Source organism: Pithys albifrons, chromosome 4, assembly GCF_047495875.1.
Source record: "Pithys albifrons albifrons isolate INPA30051 chromosome 4, PitAlb_v1, whole genome shotgun sequence".
Lineage (NCBI taxonomy): Eukaryota > Metazoa > Chordata > Aves > Passeriformes > Thamnophilidae > Pithys > Pithys albifrons.
In genome coordinates this window covers 40228180-40241884 of record NC_092461.1, presented here as the reverse complement: position 1 = coordinate 40241884, position 13705 = coordinate 40228180, and the positions used below count along the sequence as shown (strand labels likewise).

Here is a 13705-nt window from a genome sequence, read left to right as displayed (position 1 = left end):
CATTTGTTCAAGCTGTACGATACTGAGAGATGTTCACTGCTCTCTAGTGCTGCCCCGTTACAGGGGCTTGGTTATAAAGATGGACTCTGCCTCACTAGCACTAAAGTAGAGTTGAAGTGCTGACCTCTTTGTTTGGCAAGCTGAAGAGGAACTCTCTATCAAAGCGACCTGGTCTTCGTAAAGCAGGATCTATAGAATCCAGCCTGTTGGTGGCTCCAATGACCACAACCTCGCCTCTGCTGTGTAAGCCATCCATGAGTGCCAGAAGTGTTGATACAACAGAGCTAACAGAAAAATACAATTTTCATTCAGTAGTTTTGTACTTGTTCTGGAGTTCCACATAATCTTCTCCAATGTTCACTCAAAAAGGACAAGCTCTCATTGGTAAGATGCTGACTAGCAAAAGACAAATAATTTAAAGACAAAATAGATAAGGTAACACAGACCTTGTGCTGCTATCAAGCTCAGCGATTTTGTTTTTAGTTAGCGTTTAAAAATAATCTGAAATTCAGTAGTATTGAATTACTAGTTTTGAGGATAAATGAATGTGCCACATCAAGTTGAATAGGTTGCAGTCTTCTTTTCACAAAGACCAAGCAGCTTCTACCTAGGCACAAAACATGTCCTACCTATGAACTTGGTCTTGTTTACTGGACCGTACAGGAGCAAGACCATCAATCTCATCAAAGAAAATAATTGAAGGTCGCATCTGGTAGGCCTACAATGAAAGCACAGGAATATTGACATCAGGAAAACAGCATTATTTGAAGGAGAATTGCAGGAACAACATTATGGTTGTAAAGTCACTGGAACTGGATTTTTCAGACCAGCATCAGGGATATCTATTAACTGAGCTAACACGGTAAAGTGGCACGAGCAACAGAAGGCAGCAGCCAATGTCAACCCATTGAGACTGGGCAACAGGAAGCAAGTCACACCAGCAGTTTTTACAGCTATTTGGCAACAACCAACAACAGAGCTGGGTTACAGGTTCTGGCAGCAACCTGTTTTATCAGTTTAAATGACCATGCTTTCAGCTTGCATCTATTTTCCTCTGATCTAAAGCCACCATCTCTTGCCTCTTGAAGCCTTTTTGGCGGCTCTGGGAGTTTTTTGTGAAGCAAGGAGTGGCAGATGTGTGTTGCTTTGCAAGGTTTTCTTGACTAATCTTTCACAATCCTTCAAGCCTCTCAAAACCCCACTGAGAAAGGAAACATTGACAATCTGTCCTAGTTACAGGGACTAGGACCAGTTTATCACTATGCAGGTGTAAACAAAACTATGTATTCTACACTCTCTATTTAATTCCTAATTAACTACTAATAATAGATTGCTGGCGGCAGCTGCCCAGGGCTCACCTGTTACCTCAGGCTAGAAACTGTGTTAGAGCACCCTGTGAAATAGAGAAGGGTTTGTTTTCACACCAATGTGTGAGTGTGGTAACTTCCCTCCGGTGAGGCATTAGCACCTTCACACCTATCCTGAGGGGTCATGCCCGCTAATGGGCCACCAAAGATTCCAAAAATATCCCAAGACTCAGAGTCAAATCACCCATTGGGAAACTCCTGGTCCTGGCAGGGAGGTACTGGGCATTCCCACCTGAACCTGGGCATATACAATCCTCAGGTTTTGAGACTCAGGATACCGCTCCTCGAATCCAGAGTAGGCCCAAGACCTCGACAGGACTGCGAGTGCCACTGTCAATAAGACTGCAACCATCATCCTCATCCACAGGTTTTCCTTTCCTTTAATTTTGTACTCAGGGGGCCTATGTGGCACTCAGCACAAGGGCTAATGAACACCATTCTGCTCCTGCCACAGGGTGCTGGGTTATTTATACATCTGATTGTTGTGAGTTAAAACCAATTTTTTCTCTGTATCATTGCATTTATTGTAATCTTTTTATTAAATTGTAACTTTGACTTGTAATCTCTTCTTGAGTTGGGTTCATTTCTCCTGCCAGTTTACCTTTAAACTAGCCCACAATCCAATTTCAGTGGAAGGAGTTGACAAAACATGAAAACGAATGAGTTCTTGACCACAGAAAATCAGTTAGAGCTCAGACAGAACACAAGGCATGTTTCAACCTTACCTGATCAAATAACAGACGAAGCTGTCGTTCAGATTCCCCGACCCATTTACTCAGGCAGTCAGCACCTTTTCTCATAAAAAATGCTACTCTCCTGTCACTTTGGCTGCATTCATTAGCAAGTGCACGAGCAACCAGTGTCTTCCCAGTCCCTGGTGGACCATAGAATAGGCAACCTCTGCAATTTAAAAAAAGTTTAAAAAAATTGATGTAAGAAAAAAATATAAAGCAAAAGCACCTGTTACAACCTCCATCCCTAAAACACACAATTGTTCTTGCCTAAATAAAATTTTCTTTTGACTGTTTGTAATATTTTTAAAGTTACTGAAAGGAAAGGATCTGAAGCCCTATTTCAATACAGCATGACTTACAAACTGATCAAGTCCACTTGCACATAGAACTCAAAAGAAAAACACTCAAACTCCCCCTTTTAAAGGCAACACACTTTTAAAGCATAGTCTTGCCACACAGGAAATCTCTGAACCTAAATGTATACTGGATTCTATCCATTTTTTTAAAATTACTTTTTTACTACTGCTAAAAAACACCCCATCAACACTGCTTAAAATTTTGAAGCATGGAAACAATGATACCACATTTGAATATCTTCCTGAAAATGGGGGAATTAGAAGTTATCAATAACATCCTTTACCTTGGAGGTTGAATTTTGAACCTCTCAAAAACTTCTGGATAAAGCAATGGAAAAACGACCATCTCTTTTAAAGCTGCAATGTGGTCAGAAAGACCACCCACGCCATCAAATCGCACCTAGAGTTGAAATCAACAGAACACATTTTGTATGTTAAAGAAAGCTGGAACCTCTATAAGGTTCCATCAGGAATTAGATGTCAGCACAAAAGAAATGTTCATGCCAATTTTCAAATCACTAGAAAGAAAACTGTAAGCCAAGGTAAGTGTAGACAGCCCGTTACTGAAAGCTTTCATAAATACTGAAAACAGCTCACAATGAAGGAAAACTACTTACTGAGCAATCTATTTTCACTGGATCAACATCGGCCAGACTTGCTCCCATTTTCATGCGATCTTTGTGAACTCCCTTTAAGTCACCTTTCCGAAAGTTGCCAGGAAGTGACCTGATTTGAATTAAAGAGAAAGATACCTTCTAAGTTATGATGCAGATTTTTGATTTTCCAATGATAGCAAGTGAATGCAGACAGCCTTACAAGTGAGCATAGTTAAAATATTTTTTCAACCTATTTCACATGTCATGGCCATGAGTAAATAAAGGAAAATGGTCACTTCAGACATTTAACTTAGTTAATTATTTTAACAATTCTTAGCACTTACAAATATCCATGCCAGTCAAAACAACATATATAGGAATACAAGCTTAGAACAAGTTATTCTGTATGTGTAGACTTTGGACCGACACGGATTTGTGTGATGGAAGGAACCACCTCCCCAAGCACTCTGGTACCTTTCAAATACTTTTAGCTTCTATACTTTTAGTTACAGCTCGAGACACTATTTATTTCAATGGGAATTAACATTATAAAGGCTGCCCAGCACTGCTCATCCTTCCCAAAGCCTATGGAATGCGTGTGCTTGAAGACACACATATGAAAGATGTCTGACTGAAATCTTATTTGTTAGACTGTTAATAAAATAGTCTTTCTAGAGGATTTGTTAAGTAAAAAAACCATCATTTCCTCTATTTATAGCATTCTCTGTCATGGTTTTCTTTCTGAATCAACTACTGTAAAGCACATGAGCAGTAGAATTTTACGTTAGGGAGTTACATCAAAGTGTTCCTATCCCCATTCCCACCTAGAAATCAAATTGCTTATCAAAACCAAGTCTGTAAATCCAGTTGCAGAGTCCAGCTACAGTTGGCAACACCAACAGACAGGATTGCCAGAAACTACAAAGCGTACAAGATGACGATTGTAACACTTTGCAGTTAGGAAGATGTAAAGTCCTCCCAAGTAGATTCCTCCCTCCCCTATTCTCCAATTTCATTAACCTTCTTAAATTTCTGTTCTTCTGCTGCCTCTCAAAATCCTCTTCATCATCAGATGAGGAAGAGGAATCACTGCTGGGGACTGTGTGTCTTCGTCTGCAAACATTCAAATAAAGAAATGAAAAATTAAAATACACACTAAGTAATATCGAAATTTAAAGTGAGATCTTGTAAGTTTCCAGACCGTTGTACTCCTTATGAATCTGATTTCAAAGTACATTATGTGAAAAATCGGATTTTCATAGGAAGGCAGAAAGTTTAACAGTTTGCAAAGAAATTTCTCAACCAAGTTATTCCTTCTGTCCATTACTCTCTCACACAGACAAATTTAGTTGCACTTAGCATTATGTATCCACTCTGTGAAAAATCAATCTTTTCAACTTATTTAAAAATTTTGCTTCAAAACCTCCTCCTCCTATGACTGCCTGCTTTCAATGATGCTAAACAAATGCTCTTGTCTAGCAAGCAATGGTGCTCTTGACACTAACTTCCTACAGGATCCAAAACCTCTTTGTTATTATTATTGCAATTTATAATTTAGAATTTAATTTAGAAGTTTCCTTGTTTAAGTATAGTTTCATACAAAAACACAAACTGATTCCAGAAAGAAACTGGGATCAGTATTTGGGTGATTAAAAGTCATTAAAACTTCATACAGGCTCACTCTCTAACTAAATTGTCTTTGGTTTTAATAAAATAATTTGTATCCTTCAAGATTAAATAGGCTATGATTTCAGAGGGAGATTCTGGCTTTGATTCCAGAATCAACAAATTTCAGTTACACAATCTGTGTCACAATCCTCCTCATCACCTTATCAGTGACCAAAAAACCCTGCATTTTCAAATAAAACCTAATGGCTCCCCCCAGTACTTTTCTTTATACCCTCAGACTACCACAGCAATAACCATATTGCTAATCTCTAATTACTACCAGTCCAAAAACCCTTGAAAGCATTATTCAGTCACGTGATTGACAGCATTATTGAGAAAGAGGAACTATTGCTAACCATACACACACCTGTTAGTGCCTTTGCGTGAATCTCTCTGTTTGACAGGTGAAGACCGGTCCGGAAAATACATCTTACGTTTTCTTGGTTCTGTTGAAAGCAATGAGTTTAGAATAGCATTACAAACAAGTATAAGAGAAAGCAGGATAGTGAGAGGCTGAGAATGTGATGTGTATCACCCACCTTTAAGTTCAGGAGAAGTTTCAGGGGTGGAGGGATGGGGATTTTTTTTAAATCAAAGCACAATAAAAATGAAAAAGCACATGCCTGATTTTTAAGGATAACTGAAAACCACAAGAGTAAGACCATCAAGTCTGTTCAATTATCATTCTTTCAAGAATACACAGATAATATTTTTACTAAAAAACAACAATAAGGATGCCAAACAGCAAAGAAATAGAGGATACATGCATTTAAATAAAATTCACTTGCAGGTAAGGAAAGACATTTAAATAGGAGTGTGTGTGTGCATGCGTGCATTTTCATTCTACAAAAAAACCAACACTCTCACTTTCATGCAAGAAATTAGCTCTTAAGAGAAACTGTGCCTATAACCTACTTTGCAATGGAGCTTGATAGTGCTCAACAGTTTTCCTCTGCCGAAAGGAGTAACGCTTTCGAGTGTCTTCACCATCATCTTCTTTTGCTTCACTTTCTTCTGATGAACCAACTGTACACCAACATAACATTACACCACGTAAGTACTGTTGCAAACGGTATTAAACTCAAAGTACACTACACAACATGTATTTCCACGTGTCTACAACCTTTTGAGCGTTTTGGAAAAACACTGACTTTTTTTCCCCCCTCCCTGAATACCTGTTCAGAGCTTACTACAGTACAGTCCTAGTCTGTGACTATGCACAGATTTTTTTAATAGATGAAAATTCTCCAGTAGTTTGTCCCATTTTAATTGTTTAAGACAAGGCTTTTGGCTAGAACATAGTCAAGAAAATTTAAAACAGAACTAGCTTACAGTGCTACCTTGATTATCAGCTATTTCTTCGTCAGTCCTTTCCATATCGAGGCTTTCCTAATTAAAAGACACAAAGACCAGTCACAAATATGCAGAAAACCTTCGGGCACATTTGCTGTCTATATGGTATAATTACCAAGGCACTTCATATACACAAAAGATTTAATTACTGTTCAGCAGGAGAGAACAGGAACACCATTTTGGCATTCAGGATTAATAACAAGAATTTCTGCTCTAAAATAGGAACTCAGATCCAAACAAAAACTTATGAAAGCAGACTATGAAGATGTTTAAAAAACAAAGCCACTGCCATTCAAAAGGGCAGTGGACTAACTTTATTTAATAGAGCAAAATGAAGACAGAGGAAATACGATGGCTATCATTTATCTGCTTCTCTCAGGACAGAGCACTAGTTGAGCTCAAAGGCAAGACGAGCACAAGAACACAGACAGGTAAAGCAGGTAACAGTGACTTCAGTTTTCAATAACATTTAAAGTGAAAACTCAAGCCCTGAAACAGCTGTTTGTAAACACTGTCCATTCAAAAATCACAAGACAATTCAGAAAGTGTGGCATAAGACATCTACTGCAACCTTTCACTGCTATCTCTTACCTTCTGAAGTTATTTCCTCCACCCTTACAGCACAGCTGTGGCATGACGGCAACAGTAAGATGCCAAATTTTATCATTAGAGAACAAAACCAAATGTTATTTTGGACTACACTATGCTTTGGATGAAAATTTTTTCTGCAAACTAAAACTACAACTAAATAATATCCTTATGTGAAATACCCTACTTATACAAAAACACCAAAATAAATTTATATGTACTTCTTCTGTGTCGTGGAACACCTCCAGATCTCCCATCCTTCGCCGTCTACGCATCTTCTCCATGTCATCCATTTTTTGCAAGACAGCCTCTGCAGTACTAAGATACAAAGTTGATACATAGGAGCAAAAATAGGCAAGTACAACTCCCCCCTCCCCCAGTTAAAACAGCACACATAATCATCATTACATTAACACAGTGTGCACAATCCAAGAGTCATTGACTGAGCTGTTTCTCAACACTACTTAAAAATTAGGTCAAATCTTTACTTTTTTACAGAGAGGATTAAGGACAAATGTTTGAGAATTTGCAAACATACACTGTTTTCAGCTTTATTTTCTGTTCTTGCTGAAGACAGCAAAAATCCCCCAACCATTTCAGTATGAAAAAAAAAATCTGAAGATGATACTAAGATAACAGAGAAAAATTATGGCATATTTTCATAGCATTTAAGTTGCTCTGCATACTAGTATTAAGTCACTTTTTGTTCACAGCCTTCTTCAGACAACAGGTTGCTTGTTCTTCTCTGAACTGCAATTTAAGTTTCATGTTGATTTTCCATGACTATGTATGCTACAGAAAACATCTTATTGCTGTTACACTTAACAAACCTTTCAAGGAAAACAGTGTCAGTTTGTGCTTCAGAGAGAATTAAGCCACAGACAGGCAGAAATAGCATGACTGCTTCACTTTCCTGGTATCCAACTTCCCTTAAGCTAAGTCTACTCAAAGTCACAACAGAAACTGATTGTTTGGTTCACAGGAAAAGAGACAAAGCCACCCAGCTCATGTGTACCAGACCAGGCTGCTCAGAGCCCCATTCAACCTGACCTTAAATACTTGCAGGGACAGGGCACCCACAGCTTCTCTGGGCAACCTATTCCAATGCCTCATCACTCTCACAGTAAACAATTTCTTCCTAAAATCTAATCACTAAGATATAGTGTACATATAGTGGCACACAGGGAAGTCTCAGCCTAACCACTGGATGCATTTAGCTCTTGCTGCCAGGAACAACAATACCTTTTTCTGTTGTCAAAAGAAGAAACTCCCTAGCCAATATTTTGCCACAGTACGAAGTGTTGCTGATAAGGCTCACTGCAGTAGCTTTGCAAGATGATGAGAAGAACCTACTTACTTTGTTATAAGTTTGTCAAATAAAACAGATTCATTTGTAGTGGTGTAACGGCTTTGCTGAAGTCTGCAGCTCCGGCGGACCTCCAAGTCCCCATTTGCTTCACGGACTTGTTCTTCAGCTTTTGCATCAGCTCTGGTCTTCAGTGTTCTGGTCACTAAAATGTAATAATATATAAAACTTCCTAAGATGGAAAATATGCCAGTCCCTTTATTTCACTGTTGCTCCAGCAAAATGTAAAAAATGCTACCTTTAATTGATTTTGTCTTTAAATACTGAATTAAAAGTTGCTGTCACGATCACATCATTCAACTTAAAGTATTTATGCTTAAACTACCTCTTTAAAAGTTCGATTTGTATAGCAGCATTTTCATAGACTGGAAAGCCAGTATGTGAAACAAACATCCAGCTTTTGTTTGATGCAGAAGGCAAATTTACTCCAGTTACTTCTCACTGGAAAAGTGAAAACCTACCTCTAAGGTGTTTTCATTCCATTCATGTAAAATTGTATCTGACAGGTTTCTTTTCTAAAAAGTGCTTATGCCTTCTAAAGAGGCATGTTTTCAGTACACTGTTTAAGCATACATCACTTTCATTTTCTGCATCATGACACAAAAGTCCTAGAAGGTGAGAAATGCCTGAAGATAAACTCCCAGACACAACAGGACTCAAAATTCTTGCTTGCATTAAAAGAGAACTGCCCAGTATTTACCAGAGAGAATGTTGTAGTTTGGGATTATTATGTAAATTCTCTCCCCTGCCACTTAACTGCCCAGGCCAGCAGTTAACAAAAGAAGTAGTTAACTGTTGATGGCTGGGGTGGGGGCAGGTTTGTCTCTTTTGGTTTCTTTTTTTTTTTGGATTTCTCGGGAGTCTTGGCTCGGCGGAACGGGGGAGTGGGGGCTCGAAGGAGGCAGGCTGCTCTGCTGGTTACTGCTGGGGTTTTTTCCTGGCTGTCTTGCCGCTGCCCACCTCGGACTACTTTTCGTGCCGCGCTGCTGTTGCTACCTGCCTTGGATTTGCTGCTGGTTGCTCGTACCTTTTCTGCTTCTTGGACGGGGAACACAGGGGGAAGAGACTGAGTCCATCTGAAAGCCCACTGCTCGTCTGTTTCGCTGGAGAGGGACTGAAACTCACTCTGCAGCCAGCGGGCTGTGACAAGGACACTTAAGTATAACCTTTTCTCCCGGAGAAAAAAACCTGCTGGGTTTTGTTGTTGTTTTGTTTCTTTTGGTTTGTTTTTTTTTTTTTCCTCTCTTGTGGTGTTGGGGAAGTGGGTTGTACTAGTCTGTTTACATATATATATATATATATATATATATATATATATATATAGCAGTTATCCTTCTTGTATTAAAATTCCTTTTCTTAAATTTGATAAAGAGTGGTGTGATTATTGTGGAGGAGGCCCCTCCCCTGCTTGTGGGTAAAACATTTTGGTTTTTTCGCCTCAAACCGAGACATTTCTTGGCGCCCAACGTGGGGCTTGTAAACAAAGAAGGATAACTGCTATTTTGTGGCACCATGTGGGTCTTGAGCTTAGGGTTCATCAGGACCATCCTGTATAATATATTGGCTTTTTGTTGGTACAAATTCATGCCAAAAGGAGCGGCAGGTTTAAGTCTTATCAACAAATCAATGAGCAAAACTCAAATAGCCGCAATTATTATTGAGTTCTTACTCTGGATTTATGGTGCCATGAATTCGATGCCTTTGGATGTCATGTGGGTGGTGTTCTCCAGGCTGTTTTCCTGCCGCAACCTAAGCTGCTACCTCTGGGGATTCAGTGATAATAGTACGGACCCTTGGGAAGGAACAAAGGGGAATCTCTTCTCTCAACCCTTTGTCCATTCCCCATTCAAGTCTGCTACAACAGCTTTTGAGATGTTTAAATTCTCCCTGGATGCCAGAGATATCTTGCTCTTTATGGTTTTTCTGCAAGGTTGTATCCCTGCGGCTTACAGAATGTTTGAAGGTAGGGCCAGGGTTTTTCCAGAATGCATTCAGAAACCTAGCCCAGTGAAGGGGGAAAAGCGAGAGAATAAAACCCCTGATGCCACAGTGAAGGGAGAAAAGGATGAGGCTAAACCAGTAGGACAGGCCAAGCCTATGGAAGTTGCCCCTATTCAGAAAAGGAAATATAAGACCAAATTAGACCATCCAGCGGACGATGAGGGGGCTGCTGCACCTCCACAGCAAGCAGACCCAGAGCCTGAGATCATCACTGAGTCATTGTCATTTGATAATCTCCGTAATTTGCGGAAAGACATTGCTCGACACCCGGGTGAGCCCATCCTGACTTGGTTGATCCGAGTTTGGGACCTTATGGGTGAAACCTTACAACTGGATGGTGCTGAAGCCAGGTTTTTGGGGGCTCTGGCCCAGGATGTGGCTATTGAACAGGTGTTTGTGAGGGAATCAAAGCCCCTTTCACTCTGGGCACGACTTCTAACGAGTGTAAGAGAGAAGTTTGTTTATAGAGAAATCCTGCAGGAACATCATATTAGGAAGACTTGGAAGACGATGGAAGAAGGAATTTTACGTCTGAGGAAGATGGCAATGATGGACGTGCTTTTTGGAAGAGGTGGGCAAGCCAATAATGACCCTGACAAGGTCAGATGCACACCACATATGTGGTGGAACCTTTCACACTCAGGGCCAGCTGAATACACCGATTTCCTGGCATCCATGTATAGGGAAGAGAACCAAGAAACAGTGGGCGCTGTAGCAAATAAGCTCCGGATATATGAAGGCATGACCCACAGCCCAATGCAGGCCCGTATTTCTGCTGTAGAGACATTGGTTGAGAGTCTCAAGACGCTGCCTGCAGAGGTAAAAGCGATCAGAGAGGAAATTAGGGAAAGTCTCCAAGTGGCACCAGTGAGAATGAGAACCTCTGAAGTCAGAGCCAGACGCCCCCCAGCCAGAGGAAGTGGACAGACCTCACGAACTGAGATGTGGTACTTCCTGGCCAAACATGGAGAAGACATGGGACGGTGGGATGGGAAACCCACCCGTGCCCTTGCAGCCCGAGTACAAGAACTGAAGGAGAATGGAAGAAGGTCAGTGAGAGTAAGTGCAGTCCCAGTTTCCCACGGGCAAGAATCTGACCCACAGGAGGGCACCTCCCAGGTGTACTCATCGAGAAAAGGTTCTGACCGCTATGACCAGGATCAGTGTTAGAGGGGCCCTGCCTCTAGCCAGGTAGAGGCACGGGACAACCGTGTCTATTGGACTGTGTGGATTCGATGGCCTGGTACATCAGACCCACAAAAGTATAAGGCTTTGGTTGATACTGGCGCTCAATGCACATTAATGCCATCAGGACATGTGGGCTCAGAAACTATTTCTATTTCTGGGGTGACAGGGGGATCTCAAGAGTTGACTGTGCTAGAAGCTGAAGTGAGCTTGACAGGGAGAGATTGGCAGAAACACCCCATTGTGACTGGTCCAGCCGCCCCATGTATCCTGGGCATTGACTACCTCAGGAATGGATATTTTAAGGACCCAAAGGGGCATAGATGGGCTTTTGGAATAGCCACTGTACAGACAGAAGGGATTGAACAATTGAACTCATTGCCAGGTCTCTCAGAAAGTCCTTCTGCTGTTGGACTGTTGAAGGTTGAGGAACAGCAAGTGCCAATTGCCACCACGACAGTGCACCGTCGGCAATACCGAACGAACCGTGATGCTGTGATCCCCATCCATAAGATGATCCGTGAACTGGAGAGCCAAGGGGTGGTCAGCAAAACCCACTCACCCTTCAACAGCCCCATCTGGCCTGTGCATAAGTCTGATGGAGAATGGAGATTGACTGTGGACTATCGTGGCTTGAATGAAGTTACCCCACCGCTGAGTGCCGCTGTGCCGGACATGCTGGAGCTCCAGTATGAACTGGAGTCCAGGGCAGCAAAGTGGTATGCCACTATTGACATTGCTAATGCGTTCTTCTCCATTCCTCTGGCACCAGAGTGCAGGCCACAGTTTGCTTTTACCTGGAGGGGCGTGCAGTACACCTGGAACCGACTACCTCAGGGGTGGAAACACAGTCCCACCATCTGTCATGGACTGATCCAGACTGCACTGGAGAAGGGTGAGGCTCCAGAACACCTGCAATACATTGATGACATCATTGTGTGGGGGGACACAGCAGAAGAGGTTTTTCAGAAAGGAGAGAAAATCATCCAGATCCTTTTGGGAGCTGGCTTTGCCATCAAACGGAGTAAGGTTAAGGGACCAGCCCAAGAGATCCAGTTCCTGGGAGTGAAGTGGCAGGATGGACGCCGTCAGATTCCAACAGAAGTCATCAATAAGATCACAGCAATGTCTCCACCTACCAGCAAAAAGGAAACACAAGCCTTCCTGGGTGCCATAGGGTTCTGGAGGATGCATATCCCAGCATACAGTCAGATCGTAAGCCCTCTCTACTTGGTAACCCGTAAGAAGAATGATTTCCACTGGGGCCCTGAGCAGCAACAAGCCTTTGACCAGATCAAGCATGAGATTGCTCAGGCTGTAGCCCTTGGACCAGTCAGGACAGGACCAGACATACAGAACATGCTCTACTCCGCCGCCGGGAATAATGGCCTGTCTTGGAGCCTTTGGCAGAAGGTGCCTGGTGAGACTCGAGGCCGACCACTTGGATTCTGGAGCCGAGGCTACAGAGGATCTGAAGCCAACTATACCCCCACAGAGAAAGAGATCCTAGCCGCCTATGAAGGAGTTCAAGCCGCCTCAGAGGTGATTGGCACAGAAGCACAGCTCTTTCTGGCACCTCGACTACCAGTGCTGAAGTGGATGTTGTCAGGACAGGCTGCCTCTACACATCACGCCACTGATGCTACCTGGAGCAAGTGGATTGCCCTGATTACGCAGCGCGCCCGTATAGGAAAATCAAATCGCCCTGGGATCCTGGAAATCATCACAAACTGGCCTGAAGGTGAAAATTTTGGTCTAGCAGATGAAGAGGAAGAGCAGGTGACACGTGCGGAAGAAGCTCCACCATACAATCAATTGCCAAAAGAGGAAATACGCTACGCCCTCTTCACCGATGGCTCCTGTCGCATTGTAGGGACTAATCGCAAATGGAAAGCAGCTGTATGGAGTCCCACACAAGTTGCAGAAGCTACTGAAGGAGAAGGTGGGTCGAGTCAGTTTGCAGAGCTTAAAGCCGTGCAGTTGGCCCTGGACATTGCTGAACGAGAGAAATGGCCAAAGCTTTACCTCTACACCGACTCATGGATGGTGGCCAATGCTCTCTGGGGATGGTTAGACCGATGGAAGAAAACCAATTGGAAACGCAGAGGGAAACCCATCTGGGCTGCCGATATATGGCAAGATATTGCCACCCGAGTACTCAGCGCACCAATTCACTCCAAGGTAAAATGCTCAGCTTCAGGGATGCTTTCCCCACACCAGTGTGGTTGTGAATCTCACAAGTGAATTATTTTTAACTCACCTGCATTACAATACTGCAATATTCCCTCCTATTTGCAAGACTGAATACCGTTAATCTATGTTCAGCAGACTCAAAAAAATCCATGTCACAAAGAAACCTGAGCTTAACGAACAAATTCTCTAGAGCCTAAAAATTCAGGAATTCACACTGCATTCTTCTCAAGCCTGAAAGAAATTAATAACATTTCTTCCTATTTTCACCTACCTCTTTTGATACAACTCAGTGGAAATT

General features: G+C 42.0%; 1 protein-coding gene across 2 annotated transcripts in view; it reads right to left on the bottom strand.

Moving 5' to 3' along the window:
• The window catches only part of ATAD2 (ATPase family AAA domain containing 2), a 35411-nt gene that overhangs the window by 17307 nt on the left and 4399 nt on the right, over positions 1 to 13705 (bottom strand). For both annotated transcript variants that reach the window (XM_071553890.1, XM_071553889.1), the window contains exons 4-14: positions 8020 to 8173; positions 6884 to 6980; positions 6062 to 6110; positions 5637 to 5747; positions 5089 to 5167; positions 4074 to 4166; positions 3075 to 3183; positions 2742 to 2857; positions 2093 to 2267; positions 630 to 718; positions 125 to 284 (exon numbers count right to left, since the gene is read on the bottom strand). In XM_071553890.1, coding sequence (XP_071409991.1) covers positions 125 to 284; positions 630 to 718; positions 2093 to 2267; positions 2742 to 2857; positions 3075 to 3183; positions 4074 to 4166; positions 5089 to 5167; positions 5637 to 5747; positions 6062 to 6110; positions 6884 to 6980; positions 8020 to 8173 — 1232 coding nt within the window. The remainder of the gene's footprint in view (positions 1 to 124; positions 285 to 629; positions 719 to 2092; positions 2268 to 2741; positions 2858 to 3074; positions 3184 to 4073; positions 4167 to 5088; positions 5168 to 5636; positions 5748 to 6061; positions 6111 to 6883; positions 6981 to 8019; positions 8174 to 13705) is intronic.